This window comes from Rana temporaria, chromosome 4 (genome assembly GCF_905171775.1).
Source record: "Rana temporaria chromosome 4, aRanTem1.1, whole genome shotgun sequence".
Lineage (NCBI taxonomy): Eukaryota > Metazoa > Chordata > Amphibia > Anura > Ranidae > Rana > Rana temporaria.
Genome location: NC_053492.1, coordinates 201,022,443 through 201,049,457, shown reverse-complemented (window position 1 = coordinate 201,049,457; position 27,015 = coordinate 201,022,443). Strand labels below are relative to the sequence as shown.

Here is a 27,015-nt window from a genome sequence, read left to right as displayed (position 1 = left end):
GAAAGTCGCTAGGGAACACTGGGTTCAGCTGTTACTATGTGGACATGTTGCTCAAACACTGAGCAATCTGCATGCTAGTACTTTAAGAGGATGCTCCCCTCTGTGATTGGATGCCTAGAAATACTGGAAGTCCGCATCTGCACACAGACACCTGGCGCTCGTAGCAAGTGAGGGACTCCAAGGAAAGGATTTTACTTTAACGTAAAACTAAAGCTTTGTTTTTTTAAATAACAAACATGTCATACATACCTGCTCTGTGCAGTGGTTTTGCACACATCAGCCCTGAGCCTCTTTTTTTTTTTTTTTTTCGCGTACCTTGCTGGAGCTCCTGGCTCCTCCCCCTCAAAAAAGCTGCTTTCCCTGGGGGCACTGCTGCATGCTTGCTCCTAAGCTGCTGCTCTATGCGTCTAAGGTACACAGAGTTGTAGATCGGCCCCGCCCCCCTCACCTCATTGGCTCACTGGCTGGGATTTTGACAGTAGTGGAAGCCAATGGGCTCCCCCTGCTGTCTGTCACTGAGGGAGAGTCCCCAACCAGCGAAGACTATTGTGAACTTTGCTGGATCGAAGGGGGCTCGGGTTAGAATTGGGGGGGGGGGGGGGGTTTCTGGAAGTTTTTTTACCTTTTTATACATAGCATGCAATACGGTAAAAAACCTTCAGCTTTTAGAAACACTTAAGTTAAAAATCCTATTTTACTCTCTCCCAAAGAAGTAGAAAGACTTGATTCAGGACATCCTACATGGTGGCAGGGTGTCTCAACCTCAGTTAGCAGTCACACCTCTCCCAGAGACCTACTGTAGTGCTCAAAATAAACCAGCACCTGACAGGTTTTTGAAAATCTGCATCCTGTCAAGGGTGTTTGGGTATACAGACTTGATTGGCATGCAAAAGACTGACCCAAGGGGTGTGTGTGTGTGTGTGTGTGTGTGTGTGTGTGTGTGTGTGTATGTATGTGTGTATATATATATATAATAATATATATTATAAAGACACCCATTTAGCCCACTCATTTGCCAGCATAAAAAAAATGCCCAAATAAATTAGATCTGTAACTGCTTGTTAAAGAGTCAGCATATACGCAGTACTGCACCATTTTTCTGGCTTCTGGGACAGTGAAATGTTGACAGATGCAACGATTACACGATTGTCTCATCTCCGGTATGTGTCTGGATATGTTTTTGATGTGGAGGATGAGGGAAGCCAGCTAAATCTAACAAACTTGGAGCCAGTGTGTTGTTGAGGTCATTGGCTTGTTCTTATTCATCCTGAAAGAGTTGTCATAATTGTGCATGTTAAATTTGCTCCTTTTCCTCTCTTTTACAGGTAATTGGCATCTTTGCTCTACTAGAGGTGGTTTTGAAGTCAGAAAATGTTCCATTGAAGTATACAGCAGTGATAAAAAGACCTGGAACCACAGACTGAGTAGTGGACCAAAAAACAATGATGACTTCTCAGGGCAATTTGTGAAGATGATTTTGCTGCTGTGTCATATTACATGTCATTTACAGATGTAACTTTTAACTCTCAGAGCAACACCCATTTTTTAGCGCAAAAAACTCTGTATGTATCCCTTTGCAGTGATATGTTTTCCACCCAGAAACTATCACTAGTTATGTTTTATTTCTTTTTATTGTTTTATTTTTATGCAAGCCTCTTAGAGACTGGGTTGCATTCCTCAAACCAGTTGTCAGCCTTTTGAGGCTCCCCCAGTCATCTGGCAGGGCACTATTATTCCACGGTAACTGGAAAGCTCCATGTTGCCAGTGTGGCCTAAGGTCGTCTCAAGTTAGTCATACACTTTTAGATATTTTTTGCTCAGCCTGTACGCTGAACGTAAAATATCTAACAGATTCCTTAATCCATGCTTACAGCATAGATGGGCGAAACACTGTTACCAAGCTATTTGTATTCTGACAGCAGCTGCATCTGATCAGATGCAACAACTGTCTGACAGTTTTATGCCTGGCTCCTTTGATTTTTCAATCAAAAGATGTTGTGCAGGAGGGGCCTGTCAGAGCCACCCATGTAGCGAATTTCTGCCAGTGTATTCGCAACGTGTATGGCCAGCTTTAAACGTATTGGGTCTTAGTTTTTACTTTAGTCGGGGGACTAATTACTTGCCATGTTTACTTCAGTAGCCCATGCAAATTAGCGAAAATGATTTGTGATAAATAACGTCACATTTTTAGCTTTTTTTAAGAATTTTATTTTAGAAGTTGGGCAGTGTCAAATCTTGGTAAAGTTGTACAGCCCAGATTTTAACAGTGTTTACATCTCAATCAATTATGTTTTGCACTATTAATGAACTATGTGTCTGTGTGTATTGTTGCCAATATTTCAGTTGAAAACAAACCTGGCATGTGAAAATACATTTACAAAGATTGTGCAAGATATTCAGTTTACTATTTTAAATTTCCTAGGCCTGAATCTGTAGGTATTGATTTTAAAAGCTGTATCCATAAGGAGGATGCTTTTCATTCTAGCAGCAGAAGTGCCATGTGGGTGCATTGTGTTGCTCTGAATTGATTTTAGGTGTAGGGTATCAAAGATCGAACTTGAATCTGTTAAAGTGCAAGTTCACCTTTTGAATAAAATGCAGTTGAGAGGCCCCAGTAGGTTGAAAAACCTTGTGCTGTTTAGAAAAATGTAGCTTTGTTTAAATGCCATGAGCGGCCACCCCTAATCTAGCTGAAAAACTCCCATTGTAAGCAATTAGTCCCATTCTGCCTAGACTTTGTGTGCATGACCCCAGAATCACAGGTAGTAGTGGCAAAACTCAGCGCTGCAAGCCTATACTGAAGCAGTTTTTCCCACAGGCATGGTGTTAAAGAGCAGCAGTTCCCCCTTTGTTTTGCAGGGGGGGGGGAAAAGTGCTATAATAGCTTACACTTGTTTTTTCAATTAAGTGCTATCACCTAGAATGTCATCTGCTGGGGAAGTTATATGGGACTGTAGTTTAGATCTGGTCTGTACTGCTGATAACTTATCTACCATTCAATAAAGTCATCTGTTCTAGGAATGCTTGTCTCATCTTATTTTTTTTCTACCACACACGCATTGAAGTGCATCTGAAATATTCCTGATGAAAGAGTAGGGCATGGCCGTACATTATACTGTTTTATTGTATAATTGTCCTTAAGATTTGCCAAAACCATATAATATGAGGTCAAATCTAAATGCTTTCAATTTGTATTAAATCAGGCAGGTTCTTGCACTACATAGTAGAAGGCAATTGAATAAAAAAAATTGTATAATGTATGACACATTATCAAATCGAACTGTTTTTTTTCTCTTACATTCACTGAAGGACACGGTGGACAAAAAAGCAAAGCACATCCTAGGGTTGGCCCCTGATGGTGGCCAAACTACTCCTCTGCCGAAGGAAGCGTGTCTAGTGTCCAGGAAAAGGGACCTAAGCTCCCTTCTGAGAATCTTGGTTCCCTTTTTTAGCAGGGAAATCTTTGTTTTTTTTTTACTTAAAGTGGAACTAAAGTCACAATACCAACAGTCCTGCAACAGCATTTTCTGGGTGCTGGCCTTCAGGCTTCTTTATTGGCCGGCGGGGGATGACATCACTCCTGCGCTGGAGGCTGTCATCCTGGTACTTGGAGACCAGCTGGGCACTGTAAACTTACAGGGCTGGAGTAGATGGCAAGCAGGCAGCTAGGGGCATTTTATTGCAGAAAAGACAGTAAATGTCTTCTGCAATGAAAGCTTGCATATTTTTGTACAGTGCGACTTTAGTTCTATCTGGGTTCTATCTGGATGACGGTCACCCTGTGAGTGTTTCTCACAGGGCATGCATGTGACTGATCATCTCCTGGCTGGTTTCTTAGTGTTCCCCCAGGCAGACAGTGCCCCAGCTTTGGTTGTGAGGCATCCTGTCATAGGAAAGTTACCCCACTATTCAGGATGCGGTAAGTAGGCACCCTCCCCTCTTCCATGGTACTCTCTGAAGACTAGAAGTGGGTTTTTAGGTACTTTATTCCACTAGTTCCCCTGTTTTAGGTGTTGCAAGTTCTTGTAAAGGTGGCCTCTGCTCACGGGACACATGCAACTGTGGGTTTGCTGGCATAGTTCTCCCCACAGGCAACGCATAACCCTATCTAGTGCCCCTAGGAATGCAGGCAGACACCCCCCCCCCCACCTACCATTTTGGCCAAAGGAGGCCATGGGCTCCCTTACTGGGTAGTGTTGGCTCAGAGGCTGTGGGGCATTAGTTGCAGTTCTCCAATCCAGCACCCTTTTTGAGCTGTGTTTACACACTAATAGTGCAGTCGGTGTGGGAGTTACTAGCCAGTGTGTCTCTAGACCATTCTACGGTGTACGTACCACACTTTTGGGCTGTTCTGTAATTTAGGCCATGGCTTGTGGGCTACTGATGCGAACTGTTACGCCCTCCTTTTTTATTCTTGTCTAGGGCATTGCCTTTTTTTTCTGGTGTCACTTCTGCCCTTTGCACATAGCATGGGGGTGGATCTGAGGTTCCCATGTTTTGAATGGGTGGTGCTGTGTATGGTTGGACCGGACATGATGATGCCACTCCCAGCACCTTCCCTATCTTGGAACACTTTACACAGGCTTCCTGGCGGCGGGGAGGATTCTGTATACTGTGTGGCTAGCGATTCTCCTCCTCCTTGCATGCAGTGAGTCTCTGGGAATCTTCCTCTCATCCTGGCTGTGGCAAATTCATTGGTATCCCCTGCTGGATTCCTTACATAGTCCCTTGATTTTCTAGAAGACATAGATTATCCTTTTTGGGGAATTACGGCGCCTGTCCTTCCCCTTGGTACCTTCTGTGGACCCTGTGGTTCTATAGTTGCGCAATTCCCAAGGATGGGGAGGAAGAACATTGCCCTATTTTTTTGGGGGGGGGAGGGGGGGTACCAACGGCCCTTCCTCATTGTTAACTAGGGTGTTTTGCTCCTGTTATTCATGCAGTATGGGCCTCTCTTTGACTGTGTCCTGTGTCTGCAACAATGGCTATAGGTGTATCTCACTTTCTGTAGAGTATATATCAGTCCTGTCTGCTGTTTCATCTGCCTGCGGGCCTATAGAGTTGCGGACTGCTGACTTTGTAGGTTGGCTTTGTAGGGTGTACCTCACAAACTGCTGTGCAGCTTGTAGTTTCTACTAGTTTGGGTTTCTTTTTTTTTTTTCTCAAACAAGTATTTATTGGAACACAAACAAAGAAAAATATAACAGTTTACAAAGATACACCAGCAACCATCTGCATATAATTCACAAAGACATAACTGTCATAAGTTCCGAACCCATAATGTTCAGTAGTTCAATCGGCACAAACTTCACTCCGTATTTCATGGTATGGGATACAAGTTACATAGTCAGGTTGAAAAGACACAAGTCCATCCAGTTCAACCATAAAAAAAAACTAACAAAAATTTAATAATATCATACAATCTCATATACCCAATCTACACCCACAGTTGATCCAGAGGAAAGCGAAAAACCCCAGCAGAGCATGATCCAGTTTGCTACAGCAGGGGAAAAAATTCCTTCCTGATCCCCCAAGAGGCAATCTGTTTTTCTCTGGATCAACGTTACCTATAAATGTTAGTACCCAGTTATATTATGTACATTTAGGAAAGAATCCAGGCCTTTCTTAAAGCAATCTACTGAGCTGGCCAGAACCACCTCTGCAGGGAGTCTATTCCACATTTTCACAGCTCTTACTGTGAAGAAACCATTCCGTATTTGGAGATCAAATCTTTTCCTCTAGACTTAAAAAGTGCCCCCTTGTCCTCAGTGTTGACCGTAAAGTCAATAACTCCACCAAGTTCACTATATGGACCCCTTATATATTTGTACATGTTGATCATAAAATGAATAAATTAATTTCCTGCAATATTTCCTCATAGCTGAGCTCCTCCATGCCTTTTATCAGTTTGGTTGCCCTTCTCTGCACTTTCTCCAGTCCCCCGATATCCTTTTTGTGAACTGGGGCCCAAAATTGAACTGCATATTCCAGATGAGGTATTACTAATGATTTGAACAGGGCAAAATATCTCTCTGGAGTCCATACCTCTCAATACAAGAAAGGACTTTGCTCGCTTTGGAAACCGCAGCTTGGCTTTGCATGCCATTTATTGAGCTTATGATCTACCAAAGCCCCCAGATCCTACTCCACCAGTGGCCCCAAGCGTCTTTCACAAATATCGCATCCAGGAGGTCTGCCCCCCTACACCAAAGTAAATGCGTCTGCCCCCACCCCACCCGAGCATATTAAAGCAGCAGCCTATCCAACACCAGGTCTATAGGAGAGAGGCCAAGAGTATCCAGCCAGGGTAACCACAGTTTATCAATTTTTTACGGGCGCCCCCCTATGTTGATAGATATACTTTTCTAGCCGAAGCATGTCCCCCATCTGAGCCAACCACTCCTTCTGCGTTGGAGGGTCAGCAGCCTTCCAGTGCCTAAGGATCAATTTTTCAGGCCTGAACAGAGCCCTGGCAATGGCCTGTTTCTGTTTGTCCCCAGTGGGGATGTCATTCACAATCCCCAGAAGACAGGGTTTTGGATCCACCGGTAATGTGACCTGAAAGGCTCCATTTAGTGTGGATATGACCTCTGTCCAGAACCTATGCAACTTGGGGCAGCGTCATAACAGATCTCCGTGGTCTCTCAGACATCTAGGGCAGTGTGAGTCTGGCCCCCCCCCCCATTTTTAACAATCTAGCCGGCGTATAGTGAACTCTCAGGACAATATACAGCTGGGACAAACGTTGAGACAAATTAAAGGAGCACATCTGTACTGCCTGCAGTGCCTCCTCCCACTGTTCTTCCTCAAAGGTGCCCATATCCCTCTCCCACTTGCTCGCCGCCACCCAGAGGGAAGCTCTCCAGGTGTGTGTGTGGAGGAGCATGAAGTAGCATCTGGATATGAAGCCCCTGAACTGCGATACCTCCACCATGTATCGGAATACAGGGATCGGAGAAAGAACCCACAGAGCCCTGCCAGACTGCGGCGCTACAGCATGTCGCAGCTGCATGTAATAAAAAGCATCGACTGGGGGAGACAAAACTGCTCCCTCAAATCAGAAAACGGGCGCAGTTTCCCATCAGCAAAAATGTGCTTCAGGAGCGCATTTTCTGCAGGGCCTGGGTCCCCAACTATTCCACACTGACAGCACCATTGATAGTTGATCAATGGAACCCCCATGGTACCTCGGGATAAAAACGTGGACTGACCAGACTGTAAATATATTTTCTGAACTAAAAAAGGTTCTTGCAGGCTCCTCAGTGTTAGGATTGCCCAACTATGACAAACCATTTGTGCAAACATTAGACTCAGTTCGGACATATGACTTCAGTGTTAACCCAGGATCATGGTGGACGACAGAAACTGATAACTTACTATTCTACTAAACTAGACAGTGTTGCAAGAGTGCTGCCACCCTTTGCACAAGCCGTAGTGGCAGTGGAGGCATTCAAAGCCTCTTGCACAGTATTCTACCACCCTCTCACTCTCAAGATACCACATGCAGTATCTGTGATCCTATTACAGCAAAACATCTCTCATCTCTCATCTCAGGCCAGCCAGCGATTTGTCCTGCATGACTGTACTACTGATGCAACCACATTTTCACAATTGAGAGGTGCACCACTCTCAATCCCTCCACATTGCTGCCAATCCCAACTGATGGTGAACCGCATGAATGCACTGCAGCAATAACCTAGAAGGTGCTACCTAGAAAAGACTTGAGTGAAGTACCATTAGCCAACTTCGACGTGGTACTTTATGTAGACGGCTGTAGCAAAAAGAACCCTGGTGGCACTTGTGTGACAGGGTATGCTGTATTCTCAGACTCAACCATACTTTAGGCCAAACCTGTAGCAAGACACTATTCAGCACAGGCCACAGAGCTTGTTGCCCTAACGAGAGCATGCATAATCTCCAAAGGTAAGACAGACAGTATGCTTTCTCCACAGTACATGTATTTGCACAACAATGGAAGAACAGGGGAATGGTAAAATCTAGTGGAAAACCTATTACACATAGAGATTTCATCCTCCAACTGCTGGATGCCATCCAACTTCCCAAACAGTTGGCTATATGTAAATGCCAAGCATATACAAATAAAACAGACAGTCTCAAAAAGGAATATGAGGGCAGATGAGGCCGCCAAACAAGCAGCCATTACAGCTTACAATGATAGAGAGCACAGAACCTAATCAGGTTACACTGTACTGAAGGAAATGCAGCAAGTTGCACGACAGAGACCACAATGTGGAAAAACAAACCTTGTACACGCATTAATGGAATTTGCATGTCACCTGATGATAAACCAGTGCTACCCAAGTCACTATACAGGTATGCTGCAGTATTGACACATTGAGTAACCCATGTGTCAAGCTGGTGATGAAGGGAGCAGCCATGACTAAGCACTAACTGTGTGCGAAACGTGTCGGCTGTCCCCTTATGTGACTGTATTTTTGGATTTGCATGTCCAGTCTTTATGAATAAAGACTACTTCTTGAAGTTCCTTTGGAGTGCGGCTGTCCATCCATTTCCACTTTTTCCATGTGTCAAGCTGAGGGATGGTTGCTATGTTAACCACTTCTCACCTATGGTACTTATATGAACGTCCTTGAATTTGAGCAGGGATATCTAAATGATGCCTGCAGCTACAGGCATCATTCAGATATCATTTTTTAGAGCTGGCAATTCCCTGTACCATAAGAATGATCATGGCGGCTGTTCCACTGCTCGATCGTTCTTACGGGCAGCAAGAGGGGTGTCCCCTCCTCCCACCACCCTCTGGTGCTTCTACCGACTCACCGCAGCGATCGGTGACTCGGAGAACGGATCCACCGGTCCTGGATGTCCACCATAGAGATTTCCTGTGGACCAGATGGTCGCTGGAGTCTGATTGTCAGAGGCCGGGTGCGAGGTTAGGAAGTCACGCCCGGCCTCTTCATTCAAAAAAACAGCGCCGCCTCGGCTGGGAATCTGAGATTGGTTTATTTATTTTTTGGATTTCCCAGCCTAGAGGTGAGATTTTGGGTCTTATTGACCCCATATCTTACTGTAAAGAGGACCTGTCATGCTTATTCCTATTACAAGGGATGTTTACATTCCTTGGAATAGGAATAAAAGTGATAATTTTTTTTTTTAAGTGTCAAAGTAAAAAGTAGAATTAACAATAAAAATATTTTTTTTTTAAAGTGCCCCTGTTCCCGTGTGCTCACGCGCAGAAGCGAACGCATACGTAAGTCCCGCTCACATATGAAAACTGTGTTCAAACCACACATGTGAGGTATCGCGGAAAAAGTTAGAGCGAGAGCAATAATTCTAGCCCTAAGCCCTGGGATAACTTTAATGTGTTTTTTTTTTCTTTTTTTAAAGCATGACATTTTTTTTCCAAAGAAAAGTGTTCGAAAAGTTGCTACGCAAATACCCTGCGGGATAAAAAGTTGCAAGCAATGACCGCCATTGTATTCTCTAGGGTCTCTGCTAAAAAACATGCATAATTTTTGGGGGTTCTATGTAATTTGCTAGCAAAAAAATTGATGATTTTTACATGTAGGAGTGAAGAGCCAGAATTGGCCTGGATGCAACGCGGTTAAATAAAGTTTGTACAACATATGGATTCACAAACTACTCAAAAAAAAATTGTTTACATATATGATATGTGCCAAGAACAACCCACAAGGAGCGATAAGACCCCAAAAAGGTAAATTTCCAACACCACAATATCCTTTCCAGCACCTATGTATATATTTTCTAGAGCTAGACAAATGTGAGAGGAAAAAGTATTGCCTAGATGCATTTACAAAGTGGGTAGAAGTATTCCCCACAGGGAATGCAGATGCACATACAATAGCAAAAACACTTTTAAGATATATCCCAAGGTTTGGGATCCCTGAGAAAATATACAGTAAAACAGGGGCCTACACTTTGTGAACAAGACATTTACACACTAAACTGAGGCTATGTGAGTACAGGTAAAATATCACTGTGCCTACCACCCACAGTCAGCAGGGCAGGTTGAGAGACACAATGGTATACTAAAAACCAGACTAAGAAATGCTATGCAAGAAACCGGGAAGATTTAGATGTATTGCTTACCATTAGCTGTTTTCAGCATGCACGTAAAACCTAATAAGGAAGGATTGAGTCCTTTTGAAATGATGCATGGTAGGCTGTATACAATAACCTTATTTCCAGATATATCACCAGGAGAAGAAGCAGAACACAGTTTGGCAGAATATACGACTAAATTGTTGAAACAAGCAAATTAATGATGTTTGTTCATTTCCAGAAGGACCAGTACAGACAGATGAGAAAGTTCAAATAGGTGATTGGGTCCTGATCAAGGTCATTAATATTAAGCATTGGCACACACCCAGATGGGAAGGTCTTTTCCAGGTCCTTCTGACTACCCCACTGCAGTAAGGATGGCAGAAAGATCCACTTGGATTCACTTGTCCCACTGTAAAAAAAAAATTCAGGCAGAATATGGAAAGGTTACTGTGGCAACCCAGGAAGTCTGGCTACAAAGGGGGGTTGTACGATAGGTACAACCTGTCTCAAACCGGTGAAGTCTCCACCACCTTACCCCTTCGGAAGCCACAGTCAGGATGGAAGGGACAGTGTTTATTGCTGGGACTCTGGTGAGTTTAATATGGGTCTCAAACACCCTGGTTCTAAAGGGAGACCCTACACTGTGGAAGAAACCGTTTTTAAATCTTACTTTTGAGAAGGGGGTGACGAGTGTGATCTTGTTTGACGTATGTCAATTGGACTGTGGGAGTTATCAACAAGCACAGAACCTAGTGGGATCAGATAACATATATGAATATTTATGTTATGGGGAACTCATTGTGCCTCCTAGAATTACTCTCTAAAGACAACGGCTAATCCAGATTGGGGGTATACCAACCCATGGGAGCCCTATGCAGAAGTACGAGAACCTTCTAAAGCACTAAAGACCAGGGTATTCATAACAAGAGCTGCAAACTCCCCTTGCAATCACCAGAGAAACTGTAATTAGTTGCTCATCTCGCTGACAAAACCCCAACTAGGGGACCAGAGACTGTTTGCCATTGGCATATATATCACTGGAACTGATCATAGGGGGTTTCTTTCTCTCTTTTTTTTTTAATCAAATACATTTTTTTATTGAAATTCAGACATAGAAAACACATACTTTTATTTTATTTTTTTTCCCCCTTTCCTTTCCTCCTTTCTTTAAAATGCGTTACAAAATATATTGCGAAACAGAATTTACGTATCTTTAACTACACATACCAGTCAATACAGCACATTTATATTCTTCAGCACTACATTTGGTGCTTCCATTATATCCAAGCATCAAGTATCCTCTTCATATGTTTTTCTATCCCACTCGAAAGCACAGGTAGCTCCCTCCCTTCTCCCCTGCCCATTCTAAGCCAGCATATTAGCCGCTACAACTCTGTCTCCAAGAGTTCTATTTTGCGCCAGCCGCAATGGCGCCAAACCTGGGGTATTCAGCCAGGGACCCCATATATTCTCAAACTTCCCCGGGCTACCCCGATGCTTATACGTAAGTTGTTCCCTCACGAGAGAGTCATTTACCGATATAATCCACTCTGTATGTGTGGGGGCCATTGCGGACAACCATTTCCTGGCAATAAGTTTCCTGGCCAAAAACAAAGCCCTTAGAATAGCAGTAGAGGTTTGTGGCATATACAGTTCTTCATCTAACCACCCCAACAAACAAAGTTTAGGGTCTATAGCCAGTTAAAAATTCCATATGTTATTGACAGTGGCCACCACCGCAGCCCAATAGCGCTGCAGCTTCGGACACCTCCACATCATATGTACCAAATTCCCTTTGTCCACCAGACAACGGGGGCAAAGTGGGTCATCTCTTCTGCGCCATATATGCAACTTTTCAGGTGTACGATATGTACGGTGAATAATAAAAAGCTGGGTAAGCTGCTGAGTTGATGACCGTGTTACCTTGAGAACATTACCCAGTATTGCCTTCCACTCCTAGGGGTTTCTTTCTTTCAGTTAAAAGGGAAAATGAGACACGGCCCCAGATTGAAGAGGAGAAAGAAGGGCCACCAAAAACAGTAGTAGAGCAAATGGGTCCTGTGGTTAAGTTCACTAATCTAACCTTGGAAGATAGATTTGGTCTGGAGACAGGCTACCAGGATAAGAATGAGTGGCTGGAATGGCTGAGGTATACAGTTAGGAAACGAAAGCGGGAACCAAGTGGCAGCAGGGTTTGAATCTCTGTTCTTCTGGTGGAGTACGATAAATAAGAATGTTGACTGAATAAATTACATTTCTTTTTCATACATCATGGGACACAGTCATTACCTGCTGGGTTATACTTCATCATTAGGTGAATGGACACTGGTAGACCAAAACACAGGAAGTGATCCCCTGTATAACCCCTCCCAGCAGTTGTTTTTTTACCAGTTTTTATGTCCTGTATATGTTTTTTGATATAGCTTCAATAAAATTTGTAGTTAACTCTTTAGGGTGTGCAGCAGTCTTTCTTTCTTATTTTTTATTTTTGGTCATACTTTATATCAGATTGCAACCCCCAAAAATATCGGTGAGTACTGCAGCTTTTACAATTAGGTGGGAATCCCATATTCTCTCTTTTTTCACTATCTGGTATTATCACTAAGGATGAAATGTCCTCAGCCATAGACGGGTTAGAGCACAGGATTGCTGGAATGATTGCCTCCATGCCGCAGGGTGACAGGAAGCGTGACAAATCCCCCTCCCCGGAGTCTCCTAGTTTGGAGCAGGAATGGGTTGAGAATGGGGAAGATCTAAAAAGTTCAGGATTCTGTTAAGTGCCTGGCAGATGAGTGTGCTTCCGAGCAATCTGGACAAAGGGAGATCCAGTGGATGTCTGCCTCTCAGCGCAGAGGCTTTCATCCTGACTCTGACCAAAATGGTTTGTTCTGCCTTTAAGTTGCCTCATAAAGCAGGCTGAGAGGTGACTGAGCCCCCCTGATCCTCGTGGGATCATTGAGGCCTCTTCAGGCCGCACAGGCTTTCCCCCTGCTAGAACAGGGGGTGTATGCTGATTGGGAATATCCTGACAAGATTTTGTTCCTCTTAAGATGTTTTCCCTTTTTATATCCCATGTATCAAAAGTTCGTTAAGAAATGGAGCATGCCAGCCTTAGCTGCAGCTGTCTCTTCCTTAAACAATAACTTAACTTATCTGGTGGATAATGCACAGGGCTTGAAAGACCCTGTTGACAACAAATTGGAATCCTTATTAAAAGCTTCCTTTTCTTTGGCCGGTTCAGCTACTCAGCCAGCTGTTGTAGCAATTTGTATCTGCCAGTCCATAAAGGATCAGGTCAGACGGACTGATAGGCCCAACCAGGAAGAGGATCAGCCTGAAAGTAAGACGTATTCCTCAAGCGCTGTGTTTTGCTGTTGATGCCTTTAAAAAGGCATTCAATACAGCAAGTTTTTTATTGGCTCTCTTGTCTGTACAGGTGCACACACTTTTTGTGGCTTAAGAACTGGTCACCTGAGCTTCCTTATGAAAGGCTATTGGCAGGTTTTCCCTTTTCAGGGGAAACATTTATTGGTGATCATTTGGACAGATATATCCAAAAGGATTTCCGGAGGGAAGAGTTTTCTACTTCCTGTGAAGAAAAGCAGCAGGTGTCCGTTGTTTAAAACTTCAGGGTCTGCTTCCTCAAATTTCTCAGCGCCAAGGCAGTTCGCCGCCAACAGGGCGCTAGAGCCAGGGGCAAGGCCAGGGCCAGAAAAGCCCTGGGTCCAAGATTCTTCTAAATCCATCACCAGGCCCTCCTTTTGAGGAGACGCCCCCACTCTATCGGGTGGAGGAAAGGCTACTGCACGTTGCGGACATTTGGAGAACAATAATTTAGGACGAGTGGGTCACCTCAATTATATTCCGTGGTTACAAACTGGAGTTGTGGGGGGTTTTCCCTCAGAGGTTTTTAAGATCCAGTGCTCCCCTGGATCTTCCAAAAATATTTTTTGCTTCAGGCACTACATCATTTAGTGTATCAAGGAGTGATTTGTACAGGTTCCTGTATCCGAAGGAGTGAACCCGTTTTACGGTTAAATACCAAACGGGGGTCACAGGGCCCATTTTTTTTTTTTACCTAAGGTCCCTGAATCAGTATCTCCTAATCCAGTCCTTTTTCGGATGGAGTTTGTCCGCTCAGTTGTAGCCTTGTTCCAGGTGGAAGACTTATTTTTTTAACGTCCTTCGATATAAAGTTTGCGTATTTACACGTACCTATCTTTCAGCCTCATCAGAGGTTCCTGCGATGTGCAGTAGAGGAACGTCATTTTCAGTTTGTGGCTTTTTCCCTTCGGGCTTGCTACAGCTCCCTGGGTATTCACAAAGGCCCTAGCACCAGTACTGGGTCTTTTTAGGGCCAAGGGATTTTGGGGCTCAGGTATCTGGACGACGACCTGATCAGAGATCACTTACTACAGCCTGTAGAACAGAACAAAACATGTACAGTGCAGTATTAGAAAGCTTAGGCTGAATCATAAATACCGAAGAGTCAACCTTGAGACCAGCTCAAGGTCTGAAGTATTTAGGTTGGATCCTAGATACGGTCCAAGCAAGAGTATTCTTGTCCCTCGCAGGGATCTGTGCCCTGAAGAATCGGGTGCGTCAGATAAGTGGCACCAGACAACCCTAGGGAGGATGGTATCCTCCTTCCAGCCGATGCCCTATGCCCAGTTCCATTCCAGCCCTCTCAACAAGACATCTTGTTGGCTTGGAACAGGAGAGGACAAGCCCTGGATTATCCAATGTGCTTATCTCCTCAGGCACATTTAAGCCTAAACTGGTGGTTACAGGATCAGAACCTGCCGGTAACTTGGAGAGTGCGCCAGTATCAGGCTGGGAAGCGACCCTGGAGGAGCTCATAGCTCAAAAGAAATGGTCAAGGACAGATCTTGCCCATCAATGTCCTGGAGTTACGGGAAGTGTGACTGGCCCTACAGTCCTGGACCTTGGAGCTTCAGGACTGCCCTATTGGGGTTCAGTCGGACAATGCCACTGCAGTAGCCCATGTAAATCGCCAATAGCCTGGGCAGAGAGACATTTGCCAATCCTATCGACAGTCCATATCCCGGGAGTAGAAAACTGGAAGTCAGAATTATATCAGCCGTCAGCAGATCTTTCCTGGAGGAATGGTCCCTACACCCAGGGGGCTTCTAGGAAATTTGCCAACGTTGGGGATGGCCAGAGGTCAACCTACTGGCATCCAGGTTCAACAAAAAGCAAAAACAGTTTGTCCTGAACAAGAGATCGTCTGGCAATCAGAGCAGATGCTCTGGTATTTCTTTGGAGCCAATACTATCTGGTTTATGCTTTCCCTCCAGTCCCTCTCCTTCCACATTTGTTGTGCAAGATTCGGAGAGAGGGTGTTCCAGTCATTCTGGTGGCACCATCCTGGCCTAGAAGGCCTTGGTTCCCAGAGATTGTGAGACTAACAGACGGGCCATGGGCGCTTCCAGGGCGCCCCGATCTACTGTCTCAAGATCCTATATTCTACCCCAATTTACAGCCTAAATTTGAAGGCATGGCTATTGAAGCCAGAGTGTTAAAGGACCGTGGAATCTCCGGACCAGTGATGTTTACCCTAATGAAATGCTATCACTAAGCAGATCTAGCATAAAGTCTGGAAAACTTATATTGCTTGGTGTGAAGCCAAAAATGGCATCCACTGAAATACGTGATTGGGAGAATTCTCTTTTTCTACAGTCAGCTATTGAAATCAATTTGGTTTTGAATACAATCAGAGGTCAAGTTTTGGCCCTATCAATATTATTCCAAAGGCCCTTAGCCTTCCATTCACTGATCCAAACCTTTATGCAAGGGGCAATTTGCTTGCTTCCCCCATTAGGTCTCCTATGTGTCCTTGGGACTTGAACTTGGTGCTGTCTGTGTTACAGAAACAACCATTATGAACTTATTAAGGAAATTCCATTAGCCTGACTCTGTGTCCCATGATATACTCAAAGATAAGGATTTTATAGGTAAGTATGACAAAAAAAATCCTATTATTTCTACACAGAGGGTGCTCTCAAGACTCTGCATAAAAATCTCTACCCCTTGTAAGTGTAAAGTGACAAAAATAGGAGAATGGCATCTGTGTGCTAGGTATGCTCTTAACTGGAATTCCAGAAAGGGCTCAGAATTATTATGTAAAGTTAGATTTATTTATTTTTTAATTTTCTTATCTGCCAGGACAGTCAGAATCACAGAACACCATTCTATATATTAGTTCTGTTTCCTAACAGACCAGTTTAAAAATCTTTTATATAGGAGGATACCTAAGCCATATGCCCCGTACACACGATCGGTTTACCGGCGGTAAAAAGTCCACCAGGAAAATCGAGGGGATTGCCGAGAACCTGCTCGACAGCTTTGTCTCCCTACACATGGCCAGTTTTCCTGGCAGGAAAACTGCCATGAGAGCTTTGGCCGGGAATCCCGACCGTGTGTATGCTCCACCGCAGTGTTTTCCATAGGAAAATTGCTGGGGAAAAGACCGCCGGGAATCCCAGCAGGAAAAAAGAAAACATGTTCTAATTTTTCCCGCCTGGAAAACTGCCATGGAGCATGCATACAGCCAGTTTGCCAGCCAAAAGCTGTCATGGCAGTTTTCTCGACGTGAAAACTGGTCGTGAGTACGAGGCATTAAGGTTTGTGGATCTCGTTATCCCCACAATAAATTCATACACATTTTTTCTAGTTGGTGTTGCAAGTTCATTTGTATACTTCCTATACCTGGAGTAACCTATATATTATAATTTCCTCACTCTTCAGAAACTCAGGCAAGTTTCTTGATGCAGTTAGAATTCTCTTACCAAAAACAAAGCCTTCATTATTATACATTAGTAAAGATGGCCATACATAAACAGAATGTTCTTTTATTGAAAAAAAACATATAAAAGTTACAGAAAAAAAATTCCTTTAGATTTACCTTCAACTATGTAGTGCAAGGGCCTGCCTGGTTGCATACAAAATGAAAGTGTTATATGGTTTTGGTAAATCTAAAGGAAAATTGTACAAGAAAATTGTATAATATATGGCCAGCCTAAGGTTACTTGGACAGATAACGTCTGGGATGGGTACTACTTCCCAATGTCTTAATTCTACCCAGCTCTGTCTGTAATACAAGAGTTTATTCTTACTCATAGTCCAAAAAAAGTATGATTTCTTTCAGTAAGATTCGCCTTTTTTTTTGTTTTTCAAACCCACACTTCTGGGTGACTCCACATATTTACTGTACTCCGATACTTGAGGCATTTCCGTTCAGAGCTCCTATGCCCAATCTTTTCTTGATTCCATATTGAATTTCCAAGAAATATTTATATCTTACTCTAATCCTTTTTATATAAGATAGATGAGGGATGGTAACCTCTTCTAGTCATAAGGGATGTTCCTGAGATTTTGAGAAATCAAAGACCCCCAGCTGGAGTGCAGAGTTAAGTTTTTGATCACCTCTGATACCTACCCCCCTCTCACGCCATCTTGATGCGTGGATGTGTGGGCGGGCACTGCGCACCAACATCACGCCCTCTTCGCCGCACATGGAGCTTGTCTCCGTGTGGCGTCTATGGCAGCTACGAGAAATGTGGGAAGCTATTGGCGCCAAACCACTGGGCGGCTCTTCCGCTTTGGGGTGGGCGCCTATCCTTCCCATCTCCTCGCGTGCGTGATGTAGGCAGGGTGTTTCGGACGGCGGCGCCTATATATGGGGGCGCTGCCTTCGGGTGGTTCAGGCATTCGGCTCATTGCACTTCACAGCATACACGCATCATTATTGACTCTTCAGGTAACGTTTTCTTCATTCTCCACATTAGTTTTTCTCACTGAAACACACTCGGCTTCACACCAATCCCTTACCCCTTTATGCACCTTTTTCCCTCCTCTTTTTCTTTTCCTTTTAAACACTTATTGTCCAGTAATTTGCACCTCACTCTCTTCTCATCTGCAGGCATTATCTTGACCTAAGCCAATATGTTACTTCCTGCCTGATGCCTGTCCATCCTGGATGTGCGCCTCTGTGTGTGGGGAGCCGTCTGCCGTTCAGCACCCTGCCTCAGTCCCTGGCAGGATCTACGCCTATTGGGGTCTGTTTGGGCTCGACTTCCATGCCAGCTACATAGGGATACCCGGTAAGTACCAACTGGGACTTTGATTGCTCACAGTCTCCAGAATGTCAGATGCCCTGAACCCAGCCTAAACATTGTGCTTTTGTCTTTACAGAAACACAATGCATCTTTGCTCCTGATGAGTGACTTAAAGTCACGAAACACGTAGAGATAACAACTTCATGCTTTAACTATGTTACTACAATACCCCATATTGCAATTTGTGTCTGTGTATTCCGGCTTTTGTTCTGAACTGCTTTAAGCTTTCCATAAACGTCTATGTATTTTAATCTTATCATTTTTGTCTTTCTGTTGAATTTAAATCTATCTATATAGGTATTTAATACTGTATATTTATTTTCTTCAATGTAATATAGTTATGTACGATACATTATATGAAAGTATTAAAAGATCATAATCTACTTCAATCATCCTTTACCATTTCAAGCTTTTCCTGCACATCATTTAACTGCTTGCCGACCTGCCGCCATCGTTTTACAGCGGCAGGTCGGCTCCCCTGCGCGAGAGCCCGTAGCTCTACGTCGGCTCTCTCGCAGGCCACTAGGGGCACGCACGCGCCCCCCGCTCGCCCCCGACTCCCGTGCGCGTGCCCAGCGGGCTCGACCGCCGCCGGGCACCCGCGATTGCTTGTTACAGAGCGGGGATCGGGAGCTGTGTGTGTAAACACACAGCTCCCGGTCCTGTCAGGGGGGGAAATGCTGATCCTCTGTTCATACAATGTATGAACAGAAGATCAGTGATTTCCCCTAGTGAGGCCACCCCCCTTACAGTTAGAACACACCCAGGGACATAACCCCTTCCCGCCCCCTAGTGTTAACCCCCTTCACTGTCAGTGGCATTTTTATAGTAATCCAATGCATTTTTATAGCACTGATCGCTATAAAAATGCCAATGGTCCCAAAAATGTGTCAAAAGTGTCCGAAGTGTCCGCCATAATGTCGCAGTACCGAAAAAAAATCGTACTTGTAAAAAAAAAAATATTAATAAAAATGCCATAAAAATACCCCCTATTTTGTAAACGCTATAACTTTTGCGCAAACCAATCAATAAACGCTTATTGAGATTTATTTTTTTACAAAAAATATGTAGAAGAATACGTATCGACCTAAACTGAGGGAAAAAAACTTTTTTATATATTTTTGGGGGGTATTTATTATAGCAAAAAGTAAAAAATATTGCTTTTTTTTTTTTTTTTTAATTGTCGCTCTATTTTTGTTTATAGCGCAAAAACTAGAAACCGCAGAGGTGATCAAATACCACCAAAAGAAAGCTCTATTTGTGGGAAAAAAAGGACGCCAATTTTGTTTGGGAGCCACATCGCACGACCGTGCAATTGTCAGTTAAAGCGACGCAGTCCCGAATCGCAAAAAAGTGCTCTGGTCTTTGGGCAGCAATATGGTCTGGGGGTAAAGTGGTTAAAGTCCCGCTCTCCTTCGCTCTTTTATCTAATACCAGAGTGTTTTCACGGTAGTTATGCCTTTTTTTCATTTAGGCCTTACCACAGTAAGTAATCCCCACCTCTTTCCTGGAGGCTACCCATAGTCGGGCAACCTTACTACTAGATTTTGTCTATTGGCTTGAACTTCCTCCCCTGACACAGTTCATTACTGGTCACAGTTCATTACTTGTCACATTATGCAAATTGATGGACCCATTGTCACTTCAACATATGGATTATTAGCTTTTGCTGTTGAAGGCCAGATTTCCCTTCTTGGCCCCAACCAACATTTATACTTAAACATTACCCTAGGCTATGAAGATCTAGATTAGTTTGCAGGATGATTCTTCCTTCCCCACTCAGGTTGTTTTTAACCTACTACATTAGACCTTGCTGTCTATTTATAGAAGGACTCTATGCCCTTCAAAAGGATGTCTTCGCCTTTTCGCAAGGCCTCTTTCTACCCTCACTTTACACTTCTGGCATTATTAAGTTTGTTTTCATTACTGTTTCCCCTATTAGTTTTTTTTTATCTCTTTAAGTAGCTTTTTTTAGGCATAGCCTTAGTATACCTGTGTACCTTCTACTTTCCTGTTACACAAGCAGGACCTCATCCTCATAGTACAATCAGAATGTGGTACAGATTGCACTAATGGTTTTGCTCCAAATATGTACCTTACCTTTGTTAAGACCTGGTCCCTTTCTTCTAAGTCTACATAGAGGTTCCCAGACTTAAAGGGGTTGTAAAGGAAAACATTTTTTTTCATAATAAGCATCCTTTACCTGCAGACATTCCTCTTTTCACTTCCTCATTGTTCGTCTTTGCTCAGAATTTGCTCTATTTCTTCTCTGTTCTGTTCACTTCCTGCTTGTCTGATTTTACTGACCACCATGACGTGAGTGTTTACTGCGGTGGTCAGTTCCTCCTGGGAACTACATCTGTGTGGCAGGACGCTCTCTACGTGTTAGAGACCTCAAGGAGGTGTGAATTACTGGGCGTGCCGCAATTCATACTGGGAAATTTAGTTTTTACATGAACAAATGATGCAAACCAGGAAGTGAATGAGAGAACAGAAACTAGAATGCCGGAGGTGATATAAATGAAGGAATTTAATAGGTATTTACTCGTTTTTTAACAGAATCATTACACTATTCTGTCTGTCTACCTTGCAGACATTAATTTTAGGCAAACATTTTTTTCCCTTTACAACTCCTTTAAGATTGCATAGAGTAGGGCCTTCAGGTTCACTTCTAATACAAGCTCCTTTCACCATCTGGTTTTCACTTGAAACTTCACTCTGAGGGTTTCTGCACCAACAGATCACAACCACTGAACATATCAATTATATTGTGGCAAGTCTTTTCTTTCAACTGTCCAGGCAGCCTTTGTTTCTCAAACATTCCTGACATCTCAGGCACCCCCATAAATGTAACGCTTTTCATTCCTTTTGACAATGTTCTAGTACTTTTACAATTGGATCCCTATTGCATAGGGGTTACATTCTTCCTGTCATCATATGCCTGTAGCGCTACCCCCGAAGGAGCCGCTGGTTAATTTGGGATCGGCGTATTAAGTTACCAAATCCTTCTGTCTAATGGTGATGTTTGTGAGTGTGGATAAACGAACAAGTGTCCAGCAGGTAGCATGAGTTTTTAATGCTTTATTCCAGGGCCAACAAGGCAAACATCAACATGACACACAGTATAGGAAAATAAGGGTTGATGAGTAGGAACGACTTGTAGCGTCAGGCCTTGGATATCAAAAACAAGCAAGCCTGCTCTCGGCTCAGATAATTCAAACGTCGCCACCCTCGCCAGGGTGGGTAAGTGCCCCCTGGACAGGCAATTAACTTGGACCTGGCAGCCAAAGGGTCGCTCGCAATAATCAGATCACTGGGAGGAAACAATGCCTCTGTCACAGGCGTAGTACATTTTCTTGGTATAATTGAAGTGTAAGGATAGCGAATCCTCCCAGTAAGTTTTGTTCTACAGGATCACCCACTGACAGCAAAAGAAAAATACCTGTCACGTAGCGCGGTGATAGGATCCCTGTGGTTCGTCCAGGCCTCACAGACAACCTCTGCACTTAGGTTCTCCCGAGCCAATCCCCCACCGTTCAGCCTCCAGCTTAGGATCTGGAACCCAGCAAGCCGCTGGGGTCCCTTTCTTCATCAACAGAAGGCTCCGCGAGGTGCACAGCCTCAACCCGACCGGCCATGAGGATGGGGCCCGCGGATGCGCGCACACTAAAGGTGGATGCCGCACCTGGAACTCCGGCCCCGCAGACTACCCGAAAAAATGGCCGGTGCTCCAGAGGGCCCATCTTAACCAGCAGCTCCTTTGGGGACAGCGCTACATATATACGTTTCGGTGAAGGTTTTACTATCATGCTGACCAGGCAATCTCTATCAGTGAATATAGCAGAACAGGAATTTGAAACCTACAGCATAGATAAACTATTTTCTGATAGTTGGATATACAGTGGAGTTCAAAGGTGTTAAACATTGATGTCATGACAATCCTATATAAATGTGCTTCAAGTTAGCACCATCTATTCACAGGTGAAGGGGCAGAGACTGAGAAGATGAAGGTTCGCCATACAGCTGTCCTTGCTACACTCCTTCCTGTCCTAATATCTGTTTCACTGTGTGCAGGAGCAGCAATTTCTCTAGGTGAGATTGTATTCAACTCGGTAATGTATGCAACCCCAACTGTGATCAACCATCACATCTGCAGTAACCCATATTACACCAACAACCATTAGGAATGTATCTTTCATTGCTCTGAAAATCAAACTAGATGTCCTGAGTAACTGCATCTTGCATATTATCATCATAGTTTGCATTGTATTTGGTATTTAGATTGCAACTATGTATGCTCTCAGGACTACACATCGTTTACTGTGTATCACCCCACTTCTGCCATTAGTGTTAGACACCTATGTGAGTTTTAATTTAGAGGGTGGCATTATAGATTAAATCTTCATTCAAATTACATTTAGAATTAGTGTTCACAGTTTTTTATTTGTTTTTTTGTTTTTGTTTTTTCACCTCAGCTATTCAAAAATGTGGAAAAACAAGTACCTGTTTCACTTTAAACACTGATGAAATAAATAAACAGGAGCTTGCATTTTCACATGATCAGATAACTGATGAAATATTCACAAATTTTAAATGCGGATTTCCAGCTTCTAGTAAATCAGCTAAATTCTCTTAAGAGCAATAATGCGTAGTAACCGATAGCAACTAGCCAAACTGTCATCACTTAAAAACAGAGCAAATGGGGATTGATTACTGTTGTTATGGGGTACTGAACTGAATACAATGTTGTAGTATTTGAGAAAAGCTTAACCCCCCCCTGTGTGAGAAGAATTTAGTGGAGGCAACAATTCTACAACTCGTGCTGCATACTAATTCTGGGACAGAATAATTCATTCACCAAGTTAGTGCCTGCAAACTAGGATGTTTTTATGAGTAAGATGCGGTTCACACCATCGCCGGCCCCGTAGCACAGCAGGGGTCCGGTGCATGCTGGTTCACCATTTCAGGTCAGATTTCAGCCCAAATTTGGGGTTGAACTCAGTCCTGAAATAGACCAAAAAAGGCACACGTTTTTTTCAGCAAATCGCACCGGACCTGCTGTGGAGATATTTGAACCAGCTCCATAGGGTTGCCACCTCATCCCTTTAAAACAGAACACATATGAATTACACAGGTTCTGTGGCTGATTAAGGTGGTAATTGAACTCAAGTGGAGCCTTATCTAAATTAAATTAGCCTCAGAACCTGTGTAATTCATATGTGTTCTGTTTTAAAGGGATGAGGTGGCAACCCTAGCTCCATAGAGAGCCAGTCACATTCTCCTGCTATGCGAATTCGATGCAGGGAAAACCTCATCCAATTCGCAGATGTGTGAACCCAGCCTTATGGAATAGCCAGCATCTCCACAGCCTTGCTGCAAAGGTGTTTTACTTAATGATAAGTGCTCTCAAATAAACACCAGGGAATTGTAATCAATTGCAGATGATCATTTGTGGGCGTTATCTTTGCATTAACATTAAAAAAAGAATTTGAATATGACTGAATAATAAATGATTCATTTACTTTTTCATCTGACAATACCGTAGGTGTTCTTAGCTTACCTATTGTGACTGCAGGTGAAACAAAATACTATTCTACAATGGACTATTGTATTAACAATTAAAAGGTGTCGCACCATCAACCATAAATATTTGTTTGCGTTTTATGGTTAATGTGACACCTTAAAAGTCCTGAGTGGTGCAGTTGATATAATAGTCTTTATTAGGGCCCTTTCACACCAGCAGACCGTATGTCCGTATTTCATCCATCCGTTTACGGATGAAAAAGGGACATACATGTATCCCTATGGGATAGCGCGTGTCAGCCAGGAGGGACATCCGCTGACACCTAATCTCATCAGTGTCCGCTATGGTCCGATTCTGCAGACGGAGGAAAATCCTATTTTTCCATCCGTCTGCGGATCGGATGAACACTGACAGACAGTGTTCATCCAATCCCCCCATAGGGGAGAGCGGCGATCTGACAGAGAGGTCCCTGCACTGTGTACACAGTGACCGCCCTGTCATCTGCCAGCTCAGCAGGGATCAACGGAGCGATCCCCGCTGAGCAAGCGGATGAGAAAGGTATGGATCCTCGCGGGACCCGTATGTGTGAAAGGGGCCTTACTTGAATGTGATTTTCAAATAAGAATAGATAGGACACTATCTTTTTTTTTTTGTCATCGAATTCTTTGTGAGTATCCAACTTTATTGATTTTATTTCTCATTTAAATATTTTTGGTTAGTGCTAAAGCTCAGCTCGTTTTAATGGCGCTTTAATGATGTTTAAGCGGTGCTTTTCGGCCGCTAGCGGGGCTCTTTTAACCCCTGCTATTGGCCGAAGAAGGGGTTATAAGCACCCGTGTTGTGGCACTTCTGAATCGCTTTTCAGGCACTATGGAAGTCCTGCCCCTTCATTTCAATGGGCAGGGCGTTTTGGGAGCGGTGTAGACAGCGCTCAAAAAACCGCCCCGAAGATGCTGCTTGCAGGACTTTTCCTAACGTCCTGCAAACACACCGCTCGTGTGAAAATTTACACTGACATGAATAGAAGGTGGTTTTCATGCTTTAAGAGGCTAGTTCTAGTGCTAAAATGCCTGAAAACTGCCTCAGTGTGAAAGGGGTCAAAAGCCCAAATTTGTTAAATTGCATCTCAGCAGTTCTTAGATGAAGTGGCTGCGTTGGTTTTCTTCTTCTTTTTTTTTTTTTTTTTAGGCCTTTTTCCTTTATTATCAACTTCCTTTAACAGAACTAGCTGTCCAGACAAAGTAGCAGTTGAGAAAATGTAACAATGACAGATGTGCTTACAATGGTTAGCGTTTATCCATTTATGTAAAACCTTTATCCCAAAATGAAAAAAACACTGTTTGCACTGATATGGGGGGGGGGGGTGTATTTACTAAATTTAAAGCAGCTGTCCATGGTAACCAATCAGCTACTGTCTTAAGCTTGTTTAGTTCAGCTTCGGGGACAAAGCAGATTGGTTGCCATGCACAGCTGCTCAGGATTCAAATTGAAGCCCTTTGAAGCTGAGGCAGCGAAATGTCGCTAAAATAGCAAGTGATGGAGATTTGGCAGTTCAAGCCAGCAGCAGAGCGACATCTGGCTATAGAGGGCCGTACAGGGAGCCTTTTTAGCTATCCCACTGCTGGTGAGTTGTCATTATTGTCAGAATCAACTGTGTGTCATCACCTCTTGAATATCTGGTAGAAAGCAATTCCAAAACATAGCGATTCCTGTGGAAGTTCCCAGACGCTCCAAGAGGTGTGCTAAAGTTATAAATGCAGTATCGGTTTTGTATGGTTAGTTACTAAGAACACAAGTTCCGTAATCATTTATAAAGTAAGAACAATTTTACAAGCAGTGGCTAGCACAGTGAAATAGCGTTTGTTGTCATAATTGTGTACATTAACCCACCAATGGTTCTATTCACAATCCTGCTATCTTGTGCTTAGTGTTATCTTTAGTGCTCATTATATGCTCCAATTGCTTTGATAATGAGATTACTAAATCATTAGAAGTTGCCCTTTATCACTGATTATTGCTCCCTTGTTGCATAGGGCACTTTTTATCCTTAGAAAGTTGTCAAATAAGATGATCATTATTAGCTTCTTTTTCTTTGTTCTGTAAGTGACAAACACCTAAGGGGGATTCAATAGAGCTGCTGCACCACTTTGCTGCAGTTAATTACTCGTGTTAATTGTGTCAAATTCACAAAGCATCTGCAACACTTTTGGTTCTGACAGAAACTCCTGCGCCAAAAATCAGGTATTTTTAAAATGCGCCACTTTTATATTGTGGAGCAATGAATGTTCCAAATTCAAAATGAAAAACATTGACAGTTTGTAACTTATTATGACCAACTCTTTTTTTGGTGCACAGAGGTGGTGCAGAGAGATTTTGCTAAAGTGTCTTGCGTGTGTTCTGAAAGTGGAGCAGTGTGTACCAAATCAAAGTACAGGTTCTAAATGGGCACATGAACTTGGCATATGCTGCGCCACTTTTAGTGTGTGCGTTAAGACACTTTTGCAATCTCTGTCTGCACTTGTCCTTGTGAATTCCAGGGCAAGTGTTGTAATACCTCTTCTATGTTATTTATTACTTATCCAAGTAACTATAATAAATCCAGAGTCCCAGTGAGAACATTAACCACTTCCATACAGGACATTTTCACCCCCTTCCTGCCCAGACCAATTTTTAGTTTTCAGCGCTGTTGCACTTTGAATGACAATTGCGCGGTCATGCAACACTGTACCCAAATGAAATCTTTGTTTTTCCCTCCACAAATAGAGCTTTCGTTTGGTGGTATTTGATCATCTCTGTGGTTTTTATTTTTTGCGCTATAAACAAAAGAAGAGCAACGATTTTGAAAAAACACCATATTTTTTACTTTTTGATTTAATAAATATATTTTTTTATATTTTTTCCTCAGTTTAGACCGATACGTATTCTTCTACATATTTTTGGTAAAAAAAATTGCAATAAGCGTATATTGATTGGTTTGCGCAAAAGTTATAGCATCTACAAAATCGAGGATAGATTTATGGAATTTTTTTTTTTTTACTAGTAATGGCGGCGATCTGCGATTTTTATCGTGAACGTGACATTGCGGCGGACATATCGGACACTTTTGACACATTTTTGGGACCATTCACATTTATACAGCGATTACTGCTATAAAACTGCACTGATTACTGTGTAAATGTGACTGGCAGGGAAGGGGTTAACACTAGGGGGCGCTGAAGGGGTTAATATGTTCCCTGAGAGTGATTTCTAACTGTAAGGACAGGGGGACTCACAAGGGGAGTGTCATGGATTCATCAGAGGCCTGAC

General features: G+C 43.2%; 2 protein-coding genes across 10 annotated transcripts in view; both read left to right on the top strand.

Moving 5' to 3' along the window:
* DIS3L2 (DIS3 like 3'-5' exoribonuclease 2) overlaps positions 1-3,021 on the top strand; it is a 727,039-nt gene extending 724,018 nt beyond the window's left edge. For all 8 annotated transcript variants that reach the window (XM_040349688.1, XM_040349693.1, XM_040349695.1 and 5 more), the window contains one exon: positions 1,326-3,021. In XM_040349688.1, coding sequence (XP_040205622.1) covers positions 1,326-1,424 — 99 coding nt within the window. In that variant the 3' untranslated portion in view covers positions 1,425-3,021. The remainder of the gene's footprint in view (positions 1-1,325) is intronic.
* Positions 3,022-22,168: 19,147 nt separating this feature from the next.
* Positions 22,169-27,015, top strand: part of LOC120936904 (alkaline phosphatase, tissue-nonspecific isozyme-like) — a 34,755-nt gene continuing 29,908 nt past the window's right edge. The window contains exon 1 of one of the 2 annotated variants that reach the window (XM_040349684.1): positions 22,169-22,277. In XM_040349684.1, coding sequence (XP_040205618.1) covers positions 22,190-22,277 — 88 coding nt within the window. In that variant the 5' untranslated portion in view covers positions 22,169-22,189. The remainder of the gene's footprint in view (positions 22,278-27,015) is intronic. The other variant, XM_040349685.1, reaches the window with a different exon arrangement.